General features: G+C 39.3%; 1 protein-coding gene across 1 annotated transcript; it reads left to right on the top strand.

Moving 5' to 3' along the window:
* Positions 1 to 3,874: 3,874 nt before the first annotated feature.
* smad5 (SMAD family member 5) lies at positions 3,875 to 15,880 on the top strand. The gene is made up of 7 exons (XM_036568538.1): positions 3,875 to 4,015; positions 9,675 to 10,456; positions 11,298 to 11,555; positions 12,755 to 12,865; positions 14,032 to 14,253; positions 14,582 to 14,838; positions 14,957 to 15,880. Exons 2-7 carry the CDS (start codon positions 10,054 to 10,056, stop codon positions 15,098 to 15,100), a joined length of 1,395 nt encoding a protein of 464 aa, XP_036424431.1. The 5' UTR covers positions 3,875 to 4,015; positions 9,675 to 10,053; the 3' UTR covers positions 15,101 to 15,880.
* The last annotated feature ends 2,401 nt before the right edge of the window (positions 15,881 to 18,281 follow it).

Raw genomic sequence — 18,281 nt, 5'->3', positions numbered from 1 at the left:
CCGAGCATCAAAGAATAGGCCTCTCCTTTGTGATTACAATACAGGGGCACCCCTGTTACATGCAGAGGCAGATGTTTTGGTTAAGGACTCAAATTTTCTTCAACATACGTGACCTGTGCTACAGCTGCTGCCCTCTGCCCTGGCCTTTTACTGTGTGGGCTTCACTCACAATAGCTCCCTTATGCTGCAGGCTGGACACCCAGTGAGAGCAGACTGGAGTTTCAGGGCACCAGGGACTGCAAAACTCACGGGATGAAACTATCATCACAGTCTATATGCTTTTATGGAATGAAGAAAGATGCTATAATGATAATAGTCCCACAGTGATGACTTCAATTAAGTGGCATCTGTTTGAGTGAATGAAAATTTCTTTAATGAAAAATAACTTTACCAAAATGGGATTGCTGAACCCAGTTTGTTCACATAATACATAAACACATTATAATAGTCCTTTAAGTTCACTTTTATTTCTTTTTTTTATTAGTGAATGCTTATATTGTGTATATTATACAGTGCAGGAGGTAAAACATCCATGGGCATGTAAATCTTCTCTCAGTCTATCCAAAAAGTCTGAGAAGCAGACCAGATGCAAGGTTTTCCCATCTCTATCTTGCTGTGTTGCTCCCTATGGAGATAAATTCAGTGCTTTTTGATGCTCAAACCACTCTTCCATGAAAGCAGAATAAAGGTAATGGCTCATTTACAGAGGCCTGACAGATCCACATGTAATAAGTGTGTAAGACTATAATACTTGAATAAGACACAGTTGTAGTCTGCATTGATTCATGGTGAGAATAGTAGTAATATAAAAATACAACACAGCAAACAATTTAAGAGTTCAGAAGCATCTGTGCTCCAGTAGGCCCTAAACTACGAGGCCCAGGTCCTCCTTCAGGAATGACTTTACTAGACAAAGACTGCCACCTGCTGGACACTCGTGGAACATTAAAACATTCACAATTACCTTTTATCATCACAGATTTTGAATTTATATTGTAAATTGCTCTATCGTACAATTTTTTACTGATTTGATTCAACAAATTACATTCTGTACCAAATGGGCTATATGTGCCCATGTTGTGTAACCACCAGCTTTGGTCTCACTGTATAACACTATAGATCTACAGCTGAATGTAGATGCTGTAAAAATGATGCAGGTCTGAATGTGACTGATGTAAAAGTCATTGTGTTACAATGCCATGCCAGCAAACGTTGCTTTTTTATATACAAACAGGCCTTAAAAGGGGAAATCCACCACTTTTTCAAACTGTCTGCATAATTGAATCATTAAGATGTAAATTAAGTCATTCAGAGTGGTTTGATGTGGAATTCTCTGTTCTAGAGAAACTTGCCGAATCAGAATTCTTCACAGTGGTTGTGATAGGATCCAGACGTCTGATGTGTTTAATGCCTCTGAAAGATATATATATATATATATATATATATATATATATATATATATATATATATATATATTACAAGATATATTTAGGTTCACTGGTGGTTTTGGTAGTAAAAAAGGCCTGTATTTGTATTGTAGACATCAAGAACACTGGCTCCTATCATCACCACTGTAAAGAAATCCAAGTCGGTACGTTTCTTCACAATGCATCACTTTAAAGTGGTCATCTCAGTGATTAAATTATGCAGAATGTGATAGATGTGATAGAAGCGGATTTAATTGTACTGCTGTGACATTTTGCACCAAATGTCAGTCCATGTTGTGCAACCCCCAGGTTTCACTATTATATGCCTAAATTAAGCAGATGTTAATATAACAACCTATAACGAGGTTGTATTTTTTTCTTTACCTGCAAACTGGGTAAATTCCACATATAAAACATCGGAAATCACTGGAAATCTGACGGACAGATACGTAGACAGGAAAACGCGTAAAATAATCTCCAAATTGGTCAAATAAATCAATTAAAAAGAATAATGACCTTGTGCGTCTGCGCAGCCTCGCGCCTCCTGATTGGTCGCCCATCTTGTGAAGTTTTCAAAGCCAGACAGAGTGGAGCCAAAGTACGTGACGTCACGCAGCTGCAGAACAGCCAGGACAGTCCATTGGAAAGAAGTGCAGACTGAAGGTGTCCTTCCGCCAAAACGCCGCTACTCACACACGATTGCTGTAACTTGGCACTGTGGAGTAATAAGAGCAATCAATCAAATACACTTATTCTCAAATATTTATAAATGACCACAACTGATATACGTGGACTGCTTATTCAGAAATAGAATGACATTTTACACTCAAGACACTGTATATACAGTGACGAATCAACAATGCCAGCGCAGACAGGCCTCTGTGCATCCTTAATTTAGAAATATCACACAATCACAGTGAGGAAGAGTAACCAATTAAATTAATAATACCTTTTAAAAATCTAAAATCTAAACCATAGCAGCATCTGCATTAAAGCAAAAGTGTTTGACCACCTACTTAATTCAATGTACTCATCTCTTCCATTCCTTTAATTAGGCCCCTCCGTAATTCACTCTTTGAAGACTAAAACGTACAGGTTAATTAATTAGTTTACATAGCTAGTTTACAAAAATGTCTTCTAAGTTTTGCTTTCATCACTGTGTACCAGCAGGTGGGGTAAAATAGTATTGACCAATGATATCACATTTTGCCTCCCTCTCCCACCACCTCCAGCTGTCATCAAGAGCGAACACTCAGGGACCCTCCACGATGGCATGTTGCACTCAGAAATACATCATGGTTTGGAAGAAGAATGCATTATGATTTCAGATTCATGTTCAATTGACTGAACTGTTCTTTTCTGTAAGCCAAGCTAGGTTGGCTTGACAGGCCAATCTTTCAATATCATCCATTTGCATTCAAGCAAGACTTGTTTTACAAACAGATTCAGAGCAGTAAGTCATGATATTTGTCTGTGAAGTTCATCTAGATGGGAATGGGCGGATTGATACTTGCAATCCTGTGTTTCTTTTTGAGGATCGATCCTCACATGGAAATATTGATATGAAGGGTTTCTTTGAGCAGTAAACTGACTGGGATAAAACACTAAGAATCTGTCTTTTTATTAAACTTAATGTGTCTTTGAAAATATAAATGTGCAGGATAGGAACTACTTTTCCTACCACCTTCTGCTTCACATAAACACACATGGGCACAGAGATATTCCACTCAATGGTCAATTTATTTGGTAGTTTATTTAATACTAATGTAAAGGCATATATATATATATATACATATATATATATACATATATTGATGAACGCTATTTTTTTTGCTGGATAAACAGAAATATTTATACACAGGTCTTTGGATCATAAAGATAGTTTGTGGTATTGCTCATCCCTATCAGTGGTGAGTAGAGTAGCCTAAACCTATACTCAAGTAAAAGTTTTGTTACTTTGGTGAAATACAACTCGAGTAAAAGTATCTTTCAGCTTTCAACTTAGAGATTGTAGATGTACAACAGGATCAGGTCAAAAAACTACTGAGCAACCTTTAGAACTGCAGTGGAATGTCGTAGTGCATCTCTCATTTCTCAGCATGAGAACTGAAGGTGCTATTCTTCTCTTTTGGATCCTTGTGATCTAAAAGAAAATGGTAGTACTCCAAAATCAGAGGTGTGACCAATCGAAAAGCAGTAAAGATGCTAAAATCCAACAGTGTAAAAGAGTAGATTCCTTTCTTCATAAACATACATGATTACAAGCAAAGGTATTTGCAGTTTAAAAAACTCAGAAAAGCCAAATCCACCAAATTCTTACTTGATTACATGCAGCTAGTTTCTACCCACCTCTGATCTCTACCTACACCAACTAGCAAATAAGACTGAGAACCAGCAGAGAGAGTGACTGTCAAATGGGCGGATGGATATGGGCTGAAGTTCTCCGGCTCCAGTCTCTTTGACGCCAGGGCAGGAGAGACGAGGAGCGGGGGAAAGACGGATAGAAAAAAAGGAAAAAAAAATCCTCCTTCATGTTGGTGTTAGTAAAACAGAGGAAAGGTCGAGGAGCGGTACGACATTTATCAAAGGTATGCAATCTTTTGATAATCCACCAGCAGACAAACAAGTTTCGATGGCTCTTAAACCACTTTATTTGACTCGGGATAGTTAGTTAGCTGGGCTGTTTTCCGCAGGGGGGGTGGGGTGTCGAGAAGTGATTGAAAAAGTTTTCCCTGGCTAGCTTGCTAATTCTTTTTGTGCTAATGTAACGCTGGGCTGATGTGAAATAAGATATGCGACCCAGAAAGCTCTTTTTTACGGAACAGGTTGTGTAGATGTTTTTATCATACTTTAGCTTGTTGTTTATTTGACTCTGTAAACTGTGGCCCGCAAAGTTTTCACGTTCACTGAGGAGCTAACCTATCTTGCTAGCTAACAGCTAGCCAGCACTAACTTTCTGAACAACGAACTCTGTTAGTTAGCTTACTAGCCAGCTTGTTCGTAGCTAGCCTGGCTATGCTAACTATAGAACACCGTCTTGTCCGGTTAGAGAGTGAGTTTGGAGCGGAAGGATAAAACGCTGAACTCCGTTTAACAGCCTCGTCGGCTTCGGCTGTTTGTGTGAAGTAACGTTACAGTGCCGATGATGTGAGGCGGCAGCCCGAGTACAAGCTGAGCTGCAGATGCGTGTCGTGGCGTGTCTTCTTGGCCGCTACTGTTTGATAGCCAGTAAACTTAGTCATAGATGGTTTTATTAAGTTGGAAGAGTTATATCTACCTCCTGTTATCAATACTCAAACCGGTTTGGCACATCTAACTTAAACCCGAGCGCTACAAGCACATCTGTGCTGTGCACATACAGTCGTGTTTACGCTTGAGCATCATGAGGAAAATAAAGATGCCTTTTATAACAACAAACCGCAGCGATATCAGCCTCACTGCTGAAATGGGTGATATGGATATTATTTAATAAAACCTCTGACCAGTACCCAACTTAAAAATAACGTCCTTAGAAGCGTTTGTGTTAGGGTTATGTGCTCTTTTGTCCGTATTAAACTCTACAGTCTGTGATTCATTTGTGTTTTTGGGCGAGTGTCGTTGGTCGTTTTATATTTGGCAAGTACTTTTTTTCTTCATTACCCTGAAAAGAATAACCATCGTTTTAAAAATGGTTCACATCTGTAGCATCAGTGGTTTCCTCTGATACTGATAAAATGTGTGTAGATGCACTATTAATGGCAATAGCTTGCTTTCCTGACCTTACCACTTTCCAGATAGCTTATCTCTGTGCTGTACACATACAGCCCCAGCTAGGAGTTCATCAGTTTAAATATTGCCTAATCTTACTACTTGCTGTCTGATGCGTGTTACACTTACAGACCCAGGCTTCTCCAACACACACAGGCTGTTTTGCATTAAAAGGCTCAGAAGGGATACTGACAGGCCAAATGAGAGAGTGATCCAAAATCAGACTGGTTATGGCACACCCAGCCAGTGTTTGGGTTTGTTGGTCTTGGTTGGAAAGTGTTGGGATGGGGTGAGCTCAGTACATCCCAAGGCATGGTCAACATATTCAGGATTTAAAGACAGTTATAGGTAGTAGTGGGCGATATGAAAAAAATTTTATCGTTATTGTGATAAGTTATGAGCTCATTGTGGATCCTGTCACTACTTAAAGAACAGTTTCCAACTGCAATGAGAGCATAATTTGTTTTTTTACTGGACAGTTAACTGGTGCAGTTTTATTTTTTTTTAAAAATGGCATTACTCAGGGTTTTTTTTCTGGTCCAACTTATCAAACCTCAGATTTTGCCATATCACCCTCCCTAGTTGTAGGGGTGGGTTTTGTAACAATATTTTATAAGTATTGTGGTAATTTACATTACAATATGGGTTTTTTTTAAAAAAATGGGTCATGGGTATCACTATTTAAAGAACCCTGTCCAACTGGCTGTTTCTGTGTAATCAGTCATGTCTTATTGAATTTAGTGCAGCGCAATATGTGAAACATCAAATAACAATCACTGTGCTCATGGCTTTTGATAGTTTTTGACTATCAAGCCACTGCTGCGAACATCATTTCAGTGCAGTGTTTCCTGCCATGTCTTCAGTGCAGATGCACTAAAGAGCAGGTGTGTGGGGATCTTTTGGAGAAATAATTCATCAGGGTTGTTTTAAGCATGCTGAACTGTTGTGTGAAATAGATTTGCTGTTTAAAGGTTTAAAGAAGACAAGACAAAGTTCTGTTGTAAGAAATAAAGGGAGAAACCTAAACACATTAATTTATAATGTGCTGTCAGTGCTTTAAGCTGAAGTACATTGTGGTGGTTTAGTTACTGATTTGAGCTGATCCTACTCTTTAACCTGGCACAAGCAGTCTGGGTTTCAAGGGATGTATGCATATAGCAATGCACTTGAAGTTTAGCTCTGAATAATAAAGAACCTAAACGAATATCAATTTCAGTGTCAAGGTCAATGTTACACGCTTTGTGAGTAGAACTGGGGTTTCATGATGGATATAGTTGCTGAAGCATATGCCGTGTATAAGGACTGTACTAATCGACAGTTTTTGGGCTCTGAGGATAAATGTTTGACTTTTGGTGTGTTATATAATACAATGTCTTTATTCTATAGAGCACTAGTTATATTGTACACAGATTAACACAAATTTTATTTCCTAACAAATCATAGCATGTCATTTCACGAATGAACTGTAAACGAAACAGAATCTGAACTGGCTCATCTATTTTCAACTTCCTCTCACCCCCTCCATAATTAAATTTCAACAAAACAGAAATATCAGTGTCAGAAAAGCACAATTAAAATGTGCATCTGATACTTAACATAAACTGCATCAGTAACTTTGTTTTTTTAATGTATTATGGATTTTACAAAAATCTTCAAAGATGCTCAAAGAAGCGTTTGGCAGAACTGTAGTATAAATTTCAGTGCACTGTTTCGAATATTCAGTTGTTGTTATAGTTTTTGTTTGTTTATTTCAATGTATTTTAATTTTTGTCCATTTCTTGTTACTCTACTGAACTGATACTTTAACTAGACATTGCAAATGACAAGGTGTTTACAGCAGATGTGATCATTTTCTGCTGTTGAAATTGTTTTAGATGATAGTTAGACAGGACAGTTCACTCACTTTGTGTTTTAATGAATGCGTTAATATAATGTCTTAATTTAAGGCATAAACGAAACATAATGACTTTTTTTCTCCAAACCATCGGTGGGTTAATGTGCTGTTATTGCTTTCCTTACGTAATCAACTGATTTTTTTTTCTCCAGTGAACGCCTCTGGGTACCTGAAATAACATCTGATTTTTAGTAAAGTGTGTTTAATAAATGTCCTTTTCACATTTCTTTTATTAATTTAGACTTTCATCATCCCTGTTGCATGGATGTAGAAAGGTGTATGTTAAAGGGCTTGGGTCCTGATGCAGAAAATTCATGAGTAAACTTATAAGGTGATCATCCAGAATAGGCTCTTTTGGAAGATACTGTTCTGCATTCAGTCCCAAAAGAGTAGTAGAACAGTAAACATTGCTGTATTGCGAAAAAAGGGGCTGTCCCATTTGTGTGGATGATGTAAGTCTCCAGAGACAGGGGGCTGTATGGTGTCAAGACAAATAAAACAAAGCCCAGTAAAGCCCACTGCACCTCAGCTGTATATGGGTGTGACATCTCCCCACTATTTTTATTTTTTGGGAAACCAATTACGAAGATCTTTTTGTTCAGGGATAGATCCCATAGCACAAATGTTTGCTCGTGCCAGGGCTTTATATGTGTTTTGTCTGGGCCATGCTTGGCCTACACTGAGTCAGTTATGTTCATTTTTTATGTAGTGATGGTAGGGCTGCATTTACAGCTGCGAGCCATATTTTTTCCAACATCATTAAGGTTTCTGTAAGGCCTGCTCCGGTAGATGAGCTTTAGTGCAGTGGGAGGCTGTCCATGAAGACTGGAAAGATCAATAGAGGTAAATGCCTTTGATTGGTTTTCAATTAGGCGATGTAAGAAGCAGACAACTATTGTAGGCTGGATCTAGTGTGTTTGTTCTAGACTATAGGGAATGGATTTGTGTGTAGGGCTTTGGTATTTGTATATCTAGAAACCATGTCCTCTGCTTCCTGTAGTAAAGGTTATTGTATTGTCATCAGACACACACGATTAAAGCTTCGGTGTGGTTGGAACAAGCATCTAGATCAGTGAAGTGTTCACTGTTGCTGATAGGGAAGGCTTTGTTTATGAAGTGCCTTGAATTCTTCAAAAACTTTAGGTGACTAAGACTTCCACTATTGCATAGTTAAATTTTCAAAACAAAAATCAATCTTTGAACAACAAACATGTCTTATCCAATTTACTATATTTGAGGTAAAAGGAAAATTGTGTAAATTCACATTTTCGCTGAACCATTGCTTTAATGATTTTAATGCCTGACCTCTCTGATTGCTTCTGCTACCCCTGCAGTGGTCTGCTTGCCAGTGCCCATGCAGGGGCTGGACAACAGAGGGACAGCCCTGGGTTCTGAGGGGGCTGAGGCAGAAGTGAGAAGAGATGACCTACTTTAGGCAGCTAGAGTACAGAGAGGAGCTGTATCATCCCTGGCTGGACTCTGCCGTCTACTGTCCAATCACTCAAAAATGTTCCCAAATGATTAATAGTGTTGTTCGTAAATGTTAGCTACTGCTACCATGTCTTCATGGACCTGGGTGTCCTCTGAATAGTAACCGTTTCTCCTGATGGGTTGGGGCTGATGTTTGGCAGCTGAAGAAGAGGTCAAGGGGAAGGGATGTGGCTACAGGAAGTGGCTCACAGTGGCCTGATATCCTTTTTGTCCTGCTTTGCTCACAACGTTTCCAGCAGCTGGGCTCTGCTCTGCCGTGCTGTTCTCTGTCTGTCCTGCTGACTCGCTCTGAGAGTTCCCTGGGTGGGGCATGGAGAGCCTTTTGCTTACAGATGCAACACAATAGTGCTCTGTTATAGCGCACCACAACACATGGTAAACGGGTACTTCCCAGGCAGCACTTGTCAAAATGAGTGCTTTTTTTCCTTTTGAAAGACTGAAAAGGACAATCTCTTGTACACAGCCTAACCAAGATTATTCTGCGAATCTTTTTAGGTGAAGGTATTGCAAGGAATGGCATAGATTTTGTAGTCTGTCATAGATTAAGTAAATTAATGGCTCCAGAATCTCTGGCATCTTTTTTTGTGTCACAATTTCTTAGTAAAGTACTTTTGTGTAAATGAGTGAAATTTTTGGGCAGTTACGTTGTACATGTTACATTGTTGTATCCTTGCTTAACAATGGCTGGCTAGTGGTTGTAGTTTGAGCAAATAGACCCCAAAATGGAAAAGAAGAATAGTAAATGTTGATGAAGGATCTATTGACTCAAATGTGCCATTGATTTGAGTGCTTGCACTTTTGATTCAATCAAAATGTGATTTATGACACTCAGTTTAATGAGCATGCAGTATCTTATTGTAAATTACTATATATCTGGGGCTGAATGTTTTGTATTTCTCAACTTGCAGTAGCATAATGGTGGAGTTCTGTGTTCAATGTGGTCCTGTGATTTAGTACATCTGTGTGAAAATTGCAGATGATTGTGCTTATAATCAAGAGCAGTGTTTTGGGCAAGTGTTTTAAGAGTTGAATTCAAAAACTGTTATGGTGTACGGAAAAGTTCTGAGCAGAAGATTGTGTTTGTGGTTTTAATGCATCTTTTCACTGTTTTGCAGGTGCTGTTCCATAAATTTGCCCTTTCCCTGTGCATATCCTGTGTTTAGCATGGATTAGCCCAGCTGCTCGCCCCGCGATCTGCAGTTAACCATCAGTTTAAGAGCAGTTGCAAGCATCAGTTCATTCCCTGCTTTGCCCCTTACACCAGTTCTCGAGTGGTTGTGACCCGGTAACACCCCCATCCCCCATCCCGCCCCCCTTCACCGCAGGCCTTCCTGAGCACCAGCAGCTGCGTCCTGCCTCCGTTTCCTGTCCTTGGCTGCGCAAGGCTAAAGCCCCTCCACTCCCTAAATACCCCCTATCACATACACACAAACACAGCCATCCTCCTGGCCCAGTGCAGCCTGTCTAGCGGTTCAGCTCCCTCTTCCTGGTGCGATGACCTCTATGTCCAGCCTGTTCTCCTTCACCAGCCCAGCGGTGAAACGCCTGCTGGGCTGGAAACAGGGTGATGAAGAAGAGAAATGGGCTGAGAAGGCTGTGGATGCGCTGGTAAAGAAACTAAAGAAGAAGAAGGGTGCCATGGAGGACCTGGAGAAGGCCTTGAGCAGCCCTGGGCAGCCCAGCAAGTGTGTGACCATCCCACGCTCTCTGGATGGTCGGCTGCAGGTGTCCCACAGGAAGGGCCTCCCCCACGTCATCTACTGCCGTGTGTGGCGCTGGCCTGACCTGCAGTCCCACCACGAACTTAAGCCCCTGGAGGTGTGTGAATACCCGTTTGGCTCTAAACAGAAAGAAGTATGCATCAACCCCTACCACTACAAGAGGGTGGAAAGTCCTGGTAAGCCCTGACAACGTAGTATCACACAGAGTAAAGCATTTCATGAACAGGTGTTATCGACAGAATAAAAGTGTTTCTCATGATGAATTTCCATTTGCAGAGTGTTGGGACTATCAAATTCCTCATGCCTCTGAAAGGCCTCCTGATTAGTGTAACCTGTGCTGCACTCTGAAAAAGCTGTGGATAGGGAGTACTGTATTAAACTTTTCAAGGACAGATATCACATGACACGTAGGAGAGAGAAAACACAGAAACGAAGCTGTTTTGCTTTCACTATTACCTTGAAACCAGAGCTTGCTCGTTGCAATGTATCAGTTTTCATACATACATGTAGTTGTGTAGAAAAGTTGAGATGCGCCTTGCTAAAATTACGTTTTGTTGATTTTCTAAGTGAAAGTAAGTTAACAAGCCCTCAGCAGTAAACAAAAGCCAATTTTCTGCACTTTTTAGAGCATATATTTGGACATATTGGGACACATGCTGTTTATAAAGAGTACATGTGTTAGTTTAATACATTTAAATATTAATATTTAATAAACCTTTAATATATTAATGAGTATATAGTGCATTTCTTACTAAAACGGTTCTCCAACTCTAGTCAAAAATGTAGTATATATTAATTTGTAGGGAGAGGAGGCTTAAAATGAACAGCTGACATATTACGCACTTTATCAACAAAGGCACATTTTTATTTCTTTAATAAAGGTGGAATTACAATGTAGCATTAAAATTTCCTGTATGTGTAAAGCCCTCTCCCAGCAATGTGTATCATGGAAAAATGAAATCCATGAAATGCATTTTGGGATGAAACCCTTCACATTTTTTTCCTCTCCTCCATCAGTACTTCCTCCTGTGTTGGTGCCCAGACACAGCGAGTTCAACCCCCAGCACAGCCTTCTGGTGCAGTTCCGCAACTTGAGTCACAATGAGCCACATATGCCTCTGAACGCCACCTTCCCAGAGTCCTTCCAGCAGCACAGTGGAGGGGGCTCCTTCCCCATCTCTCCAAATTCACCTTACCCACCTTCTCCTGCCAGTAGCGGCACATACCCAAACTCCCCTGCCAGCTCAGGGCCATCCAGCCCCTTCCAGCTCCCAGGTATTCACATTTGCAATTCTGCATGCTCTTAGCTATACTACTCTGTACAGCTGGATGTGAACTGTGTTAAAGCAAAACTTTACATCTTCACAAGGAATTTGTCATCAAAGTTCCTTTTAGTAGTATTGCAGGCATTGCAGTGGTATGTAAATATTAACTGAAGCTAAAATGGCATGTATAGAGTGCAATAGGGTTTTTGGTTTGTAAATATAACACTGGCAAACAGAACTGATGAGATGGGTAAGTTTAATGATTTTGATTTCTGTGGTACAAAAAGCTGATGAGTTATGATGGTCAGCTGTACAGTGCAGGGCCCTGTCATGAACAATTGAAATGCCAGCTAAGCAGCACAGTAAAGCCCAATGAGATGAATGTGGTGTTGGTGAGTGCCCATCGCTGGGCACAAGCCTGTCCGCTCCCCATTCTGGATCTGTGGGATTTGCTGATGCCTGCATCCGCAGGCTGGGTGCTGTCAGGCGTAAGGAACGCTAATGTTTTATAACGGTCGGAGAGAGAGACTAAAGCTGCTTTTTATTCATCTCAGTTCATCATTGTATCAGCTTTGCCCTTGCAACCTCATTGCTTGTGTGAGACAAGTTTCCTGAGCTTCATGGAGAGTGATGCCAGGGGGTGTGATGAGGGATTATGTAGAACTAGTGGCTATTTGTGTTTGACTGTATTGATTGTATCATTATGCAGTGCAATCATTTAGCATAGTGATACAACACAGACTTACTTTCAAATAAAGGTAATCTATCTGTTTGTTTGTATGTTTGTACACATACCTCATCACGTCCAGTGATTTATAATTAACTTTGCGTGGATGAAAATGGTGATAAGTTGAAAGGATGGATGACTTTTTGTAGGCCCTATATGAGTTATAGTTATAGCATCTGTTTGTCATGATAAATCGTTCCTCCTTCCTCGATCAAACTACTTTTTTTTCATTTTGCTCTACATGAACTCTTGATGGAACCAGATCTCCTTGTGGGAAGTGCGATGGGTGATGGGGTGGTTTAGAATGGCCGTTTGATGTCAGAGACTTGTGAAATGAGACACTAAAAGCTTTCCATAATATGTGGGAGGGTTTCCGGTAAAGATCCATTGAAACATTCACTCCAGGGTATTGATGTGGATGAGCCATTTGTTGGCAGTGGTGTCTACTTCTAACTGCTTTCTTTGTGGTGTCCTTTTTCCAGCTGATACCCCTCCCCCTGCCTATATGCCTCCGGAAGAGCAGATGGGGCAGGATGGCTCTCAGTCCATGGACACTGGCAGTAGCATGGTGCCTCAGAACATGCCCAGAGGAGGTAAGGGTGGCACAGCCTCCACTTTGGATGTGCTGTGATCAACAAACTAGCATCCTATTTCTCACAAAACTGTGTGATATGGGCTGGATTATAATGGTTGTTTGGGTGCTTTTATGATGATGCTTTGTAGTCAATGTAAAGTTGCTTTTGTTTGTTTAGATAGTTTGCTTTGTCTGGTATGTCAACAATAACAGTACACAATACATCACAGTGTGCAAAAGTGTGAAGCAGTGTGTGGCAGCGTGCATTGTGGAGTTGGGCATCATCAGCTTCATTCTATTAATTATGCCATCTAAAGTCAGTTGAACATCAAAGGTCGCAACCCACCAGCAACATTTGTCACTTGTCACACTCACTCCTGCATCCCAGCTCTAGTCTTACTAGTATGATGTTGAAGACGTGTGTATATATTCATTACTGATCTTTTTTGGCTTTCAAATTGTGGTCAAAATATTGTGAGCATATCAAATTGTAAATCAGCATCATGAATTAAATTGAATTGGGAGCTGAGTGTACACTAATGGTGGGCAGTATGAAGATATTTATTGCTAGTGTGATAATGTCACAATAAGCTATTTTGACCATCTGATGGATATCACTGACTAACTGTGTTTTATTACAAGGAGAGAATAACTGGTCCAGTTTATTTGGATTAAGTGCAGTATATTGCTGCTGTCAGAACAAAACATTTTTCAGTTTTTTGAAAACACCTGTTGCCCTAGATTGTATTTAAATCTTAGATGAATGGACCAAAAGAAATGGCCCAAAATTACTTGGAAAATGTCTAGTTACGTTGATTTACTTTACTTTTAAAGTATGTGTTTTCTATCTCCTGTAAAGTTGTCTTTTTGGAGATTTAAGGTTTTGTTCTGACAGCAGCGATATGAAACATTGAATACAATGTATTGTACTCAGTTTTTTTTAATGTGGCACCACTGGTACAGTTTTTTTTTTTTGTCTGTTTCAACTTATCAAGCTCCAGAAAAACTAAATATCATGATGCATATTGTACACAGAGAGAATTTCTTCAAGGATCATGGTTTATATTTTTGCCATATCACCTACTCCTGTTTTGCACCCTTGTTAGTTTATGTTGCAAATCATTAATATATACAATATACAAAATTTCACACTGTCCTAAACCGCACTTTCTGTCCTCCCATCAGATGTGCAGCCTGTCGAGTACGAGGAGCCCAGTCACTGGTGCTCCATTGTGTACTATGAGCTGAATAATCGCGTGGGTGAGGCTTACCATGCCTCCTCTACCAGCGTGCTGGTGGATGGCTTCACTGACCCATCCAATAACAAGAACCGCTTCTGCCTGGGCCTGCTCTCCAACGTCAACCGCAACTCCACCATTGAAAACACCCGCCGCCATATTGGCAAAGGTATGCGCAAAGTTCAGGATATTCTCCAGCAAGGGCGTTGTTCTTTTTTCGTTTTCTACGCTAAGGCAGAGTTGAAAAACTTACTGGTTCTATGTTTTTTTTGTTTTTTGTTTTTTTTCATTCAAGTGTCTATATATATATATATATATATATATATATATATATATATATATATATATATATATTAGTATGTGGTGATTCTACTCTCAGCTACTCATTGTAAATTAACTCATTTCATAATCACTGCAGATTAAAACATTTTCTTGGTTCCTATTTGATGTCTAAAAAATTGAGGTTGTGTTTCCTTTTTACCTTTGTCAATTTGTAGGAGTCCATCTGTATTATGTTGGAGGGGAGGTGTATGCTGAGTGTTTGAGCGATACCAGCATTTTCGTTCAGAGCAGGAACTGCAACTACCACCATGGTTTCCACCCCACCACTGTCTGCAAGATCCCCAGTGGCTGCAGCCTCAAGATCTTCAACAACCAGGAGTTTGCCCAGCTCCTCGCCCAGTCTGTTAATCATGGCTTTGAGGCTGTCTATGAACTAACCAAGATGTGCACCATTCGCATGAGCTTTGTAAAGGTATTTTTCCAGTTAATATAGCACTTAAGGAATGTAAACAATTCTTAATTTTTAAACCCCTATTTTTTCCCCACAAGTTTACGGCTTGTCATCTATATTTGGTATTCTCTCTCATCAGGGTTGGGGGGCTGAGTACCACCGACAAGATGTGACCAGCACTCCCTGCTGGATAGAAGTTCATCTGCATGGTCCCCTCCAATGGCTGGACAAAGTACTGACTCAAATGGGCTCTCCTGTGAACCCCATCTCTTCAGTTTCCTAATGATGGGCCCTTCGTGGGATGGGAGGATCTTATGTGGATTTTTTTTAATTGCTTTTTTTTTTTTCTCCAGTTTTGAAAGAAAAGGAGGTCTTAAGGGCTGAACTGTTTACACTACCTGCAGAAGGGCCGTGGAACCCTGAAGCAGTCAGAACGATGAGAAAAAAACTGAGGCTACAAGCACATTTAGCAGAAGAAATTTCTAGGCGGTGACATACAATGGACTAACTACTGCTTTAGCAATTGCCTTCATGTTTGTTTTATAATTATGCTTGTATGAGTGATTTTTTTCTCTATCTGTAGGTAATCTTGTAGTTGAATGAATCTGAAATAATTTCATGTATCTTTACTTCACCTTACATCAGTCAAAATGGCAATCTTCTGATTCTATAAGAATCTTTTTACTTGCTATGTTGTCTAATCCCATTTATTCTCAAGTAAGACATAGTCTCTCTTATGTTTACTATTAGACTCGGCTCACTACAGTTGTTTCCTTTTTATAGCTTTTATTGCCTTTAGGCAAAACACAAAGTTACTGCTTTTAAATAAAGTCTCTTTATCTGATAAAATTCAGGTGCATTTTTTAGCTGAGTTGCTACTTTTTTGCTGAGGAGTTTGTAGCTTATGTATTAATCAGCTGAGAAACAAGAATTTACCTTTCACTTTATACTGTAATCTTCATGGGTAACTAGAAGATAAATAGTACTATTTTTATTCTACTTCACTGAATATTGTATTCATTGAATTTGAGTTCAGTTCAGATTAAACCAGCTGTAAAATGAAGCCATGACTCTCCTGTGTGCTTGTTACAAGTATAAACCTGGAGACTCACACCAAAGTGGACACCCTTGACTGTCATTTGGTGCCCTCCACTGGTCAAAAGCAGCAGTGGAGAGGTTGGTGATCATTATAGGGTCCTGCTGTGTAAGTTGATATCTGCACTCATTAGCCACTTTATTAGGTACACATACATTGTATTGGCGCTCATTGTCTATTTTTTGTGGTCTGTTTACCATATGTACACATACAATTACGGATTGTAGCCCATCTGTTTGTCTGCATAATTTGCTAACTATCCATTTACCCTGTTCACCAATGGCCAGGACCACTAAGCAGGTATTATTTGGGTGGCGGGTCATTCTCAGTACTGCCCTGGATCACAAGCCAACAGCATCCTCTGGCCTACTGATGAAGGACTAGAGGCTGACTAGCACAAACTGCAGCAACAGATGAGCTGTTGTCTTTGACTACATCTACAAGGTGTGCCAACTAGGTAGGTGTGTTTAATAGAGTGGACAGTGAGTGGACACAGTGTTTAAACTCCAATAACACTGCTGTGTCTGATCTACTCATCATAACACATGCTAACACTCCACTACGTCCATGTCACTGCAGTGCTGAGAATGATCCACCACGCAAAAAACACCTGCTCTGTGGTCTTGTGTATCCATTTTTTCTGTTTTTTTCTTTTGACCATTTAAAGAACAGGGCAAAGGTGGGTAAACAAATGATGCAGAGAAACAGATGGACTACAATCTGTAATTGTAGAACTACAAGGTTCTTTTATATGGTACATGGACCTGATGAAACACAATGAGTGCAGATACAAGTGGCCAGTGAGTGTATATGTACTTGCATACAAACAAAAGTCCACGTTAAGTGGCATTGAAGCAGACCATATTGCTTCAACTTGACACTTTGTCTTGGGAAAATATACCTCATACACTATTTTTGTGACTGCTGTCAATTCTTGCAGATCATCGCTGTTAAAATAAATGTATCCATTTTTTCTGTTTTTTCGTTTTCAGGTATCATTTGAACACCGCAGCTGTTCTTTACATGGTACCAAAATTTTATGATGAATGGACTGGCGGAATTGGCCCAAAATTGCTCTCCTCTAAAACAAATGACGTAAATAACATTAAATAAGTAAATAACATTTTTGCCTTCTCCTGTAAACTTAACATGTTGGAGATACTTGTGGTGGTGTTTTTTTTTTTTTTTTCCCAGAACAGCAAGCAGGTAAAATACTGGATTTTGTAGCGTCGGCCAGCTAAAGACAACAATATCAAATCAAGATTATTTTTTACAATTCTTTACTAGCCATGGTTTCTAACAATGCCAGTGTAGCGACAAAACTAAAGAAAAAGCTGCAAGAAAGCTACTTGGCTTTTAAAGTGGTTTGCATGGACACCTATAGCAATCTTGGATATGAAGAGTTTTTGAAAAGAATAACAAGAATAACATCTGGTGTACAATGGAAAACATTTTTATTTCCCTAATAAAAGTGGTATTAATCAGAATACAGCACTGATATGTCTCATGTTTAAAGCCCCTGCCCAACAACGTATATCATAAAAAATGTTAGGAAGGAATTCGCATCACATCTTACACATCCCATTATTGAAGAGATAGGTGCTAAAACTATTATTACCCGTAACTACAGCAACTTGGCAATAGTCAATTCAAAACTGCCACCAAAAACATAAAACTGTCCTTACAAGTAACAAAATGCATTGCATGCAGTATTGAATGAGATGGCTCTAACTCCTCTACTTTTTTTGTGCAATAAGGTTGTATGTGCAAGAGATAAAGAGAAAGAGCACTCCTATATAACATCACTATCAGACCAAAACCTTGCATCTCCATTTTTGTATTTTTTCTTTTACTAGCTGTCTTTTACATTGTTTGAAATTTCATGATGAATGGGCAAATAGAAACTGTCCAAAATTACTTGGAATACATTAACTTCCATTAAAAGTTAAGAATTTCAAAAACTACATGCTACACGGTCAAATAATTTTGTCAGAACAAATTGTAGGTCATATATAACTCACATATACAGTATGTAATACATTTAAAATGTAATAAACATTTTTGTCAAAAAATCAACATTTACTTGTAAATAAAATTAAGAACATTACAAGTAATCAATGAATAAATAAAAAATAAATAAATTAGACTGTTATTGAAGGTGTAACTATACAAAATGTCAACACTAAGCAGAAGAAAATTATGTGACATTTTCCATCATAAATTCTGCATTTTTGACTTCATAGCCACAGTTTAATTTTAAATACTATATGCTGGAGAACTGAGACAAAACAACACAGATCTGCATAGCTATAGTTTTTCAAACACAATCAGATTGTACTTTGAGAATTGAAAAAAATACTATATTATT

Source organism: Colossoma macropomum, unplaced genomic scaffold (genome assembly GCF_904425465.1).
Source record: "Colossoma macropomum unplaced genomic scaffold, Colossoma_macropomum, whole genome shotgun sequence".
NCBI classification, from domain to species: Eukaryota; Metazoa; Chordata; class Actinopteri; order Characiformes; family Serrasalmidae; genus Colossoma; species Colossoma macropomum.
Note: the sequence above shows the minus strand (reverse complement) of the source record. Positions and strands in the feature narration are given on the sequence as shown.

What these genes read in the sequence shown, in the direction of transcription:
- smad5 (XM_036568538.1), top strand. Translation starts at nt 10,054, where the DNA reads ATGACCTCTATGTCCAGCCTGTTCTCCTTCACCAGCCCAGCGGTGAAA. An exon ending in CAAGAGGGTGGAAAGTCCTG is followed by an intron (nt 10,457 to 11,297) that starts GTAAGCCCTGAC and finishes CTCCTCCATCAG; the next exon opens with TACTTCCTCCTGTGTTGGTG. An exon ending in CAGCCCCTTCCAGCTCCCAG is followed by an intron (nt 11,556 to 12,754) that starts GTATTCACATTT and finishes TCCTTTTTCCAG; the next exon opens with CTGATACCCCTCCCCCTGCC.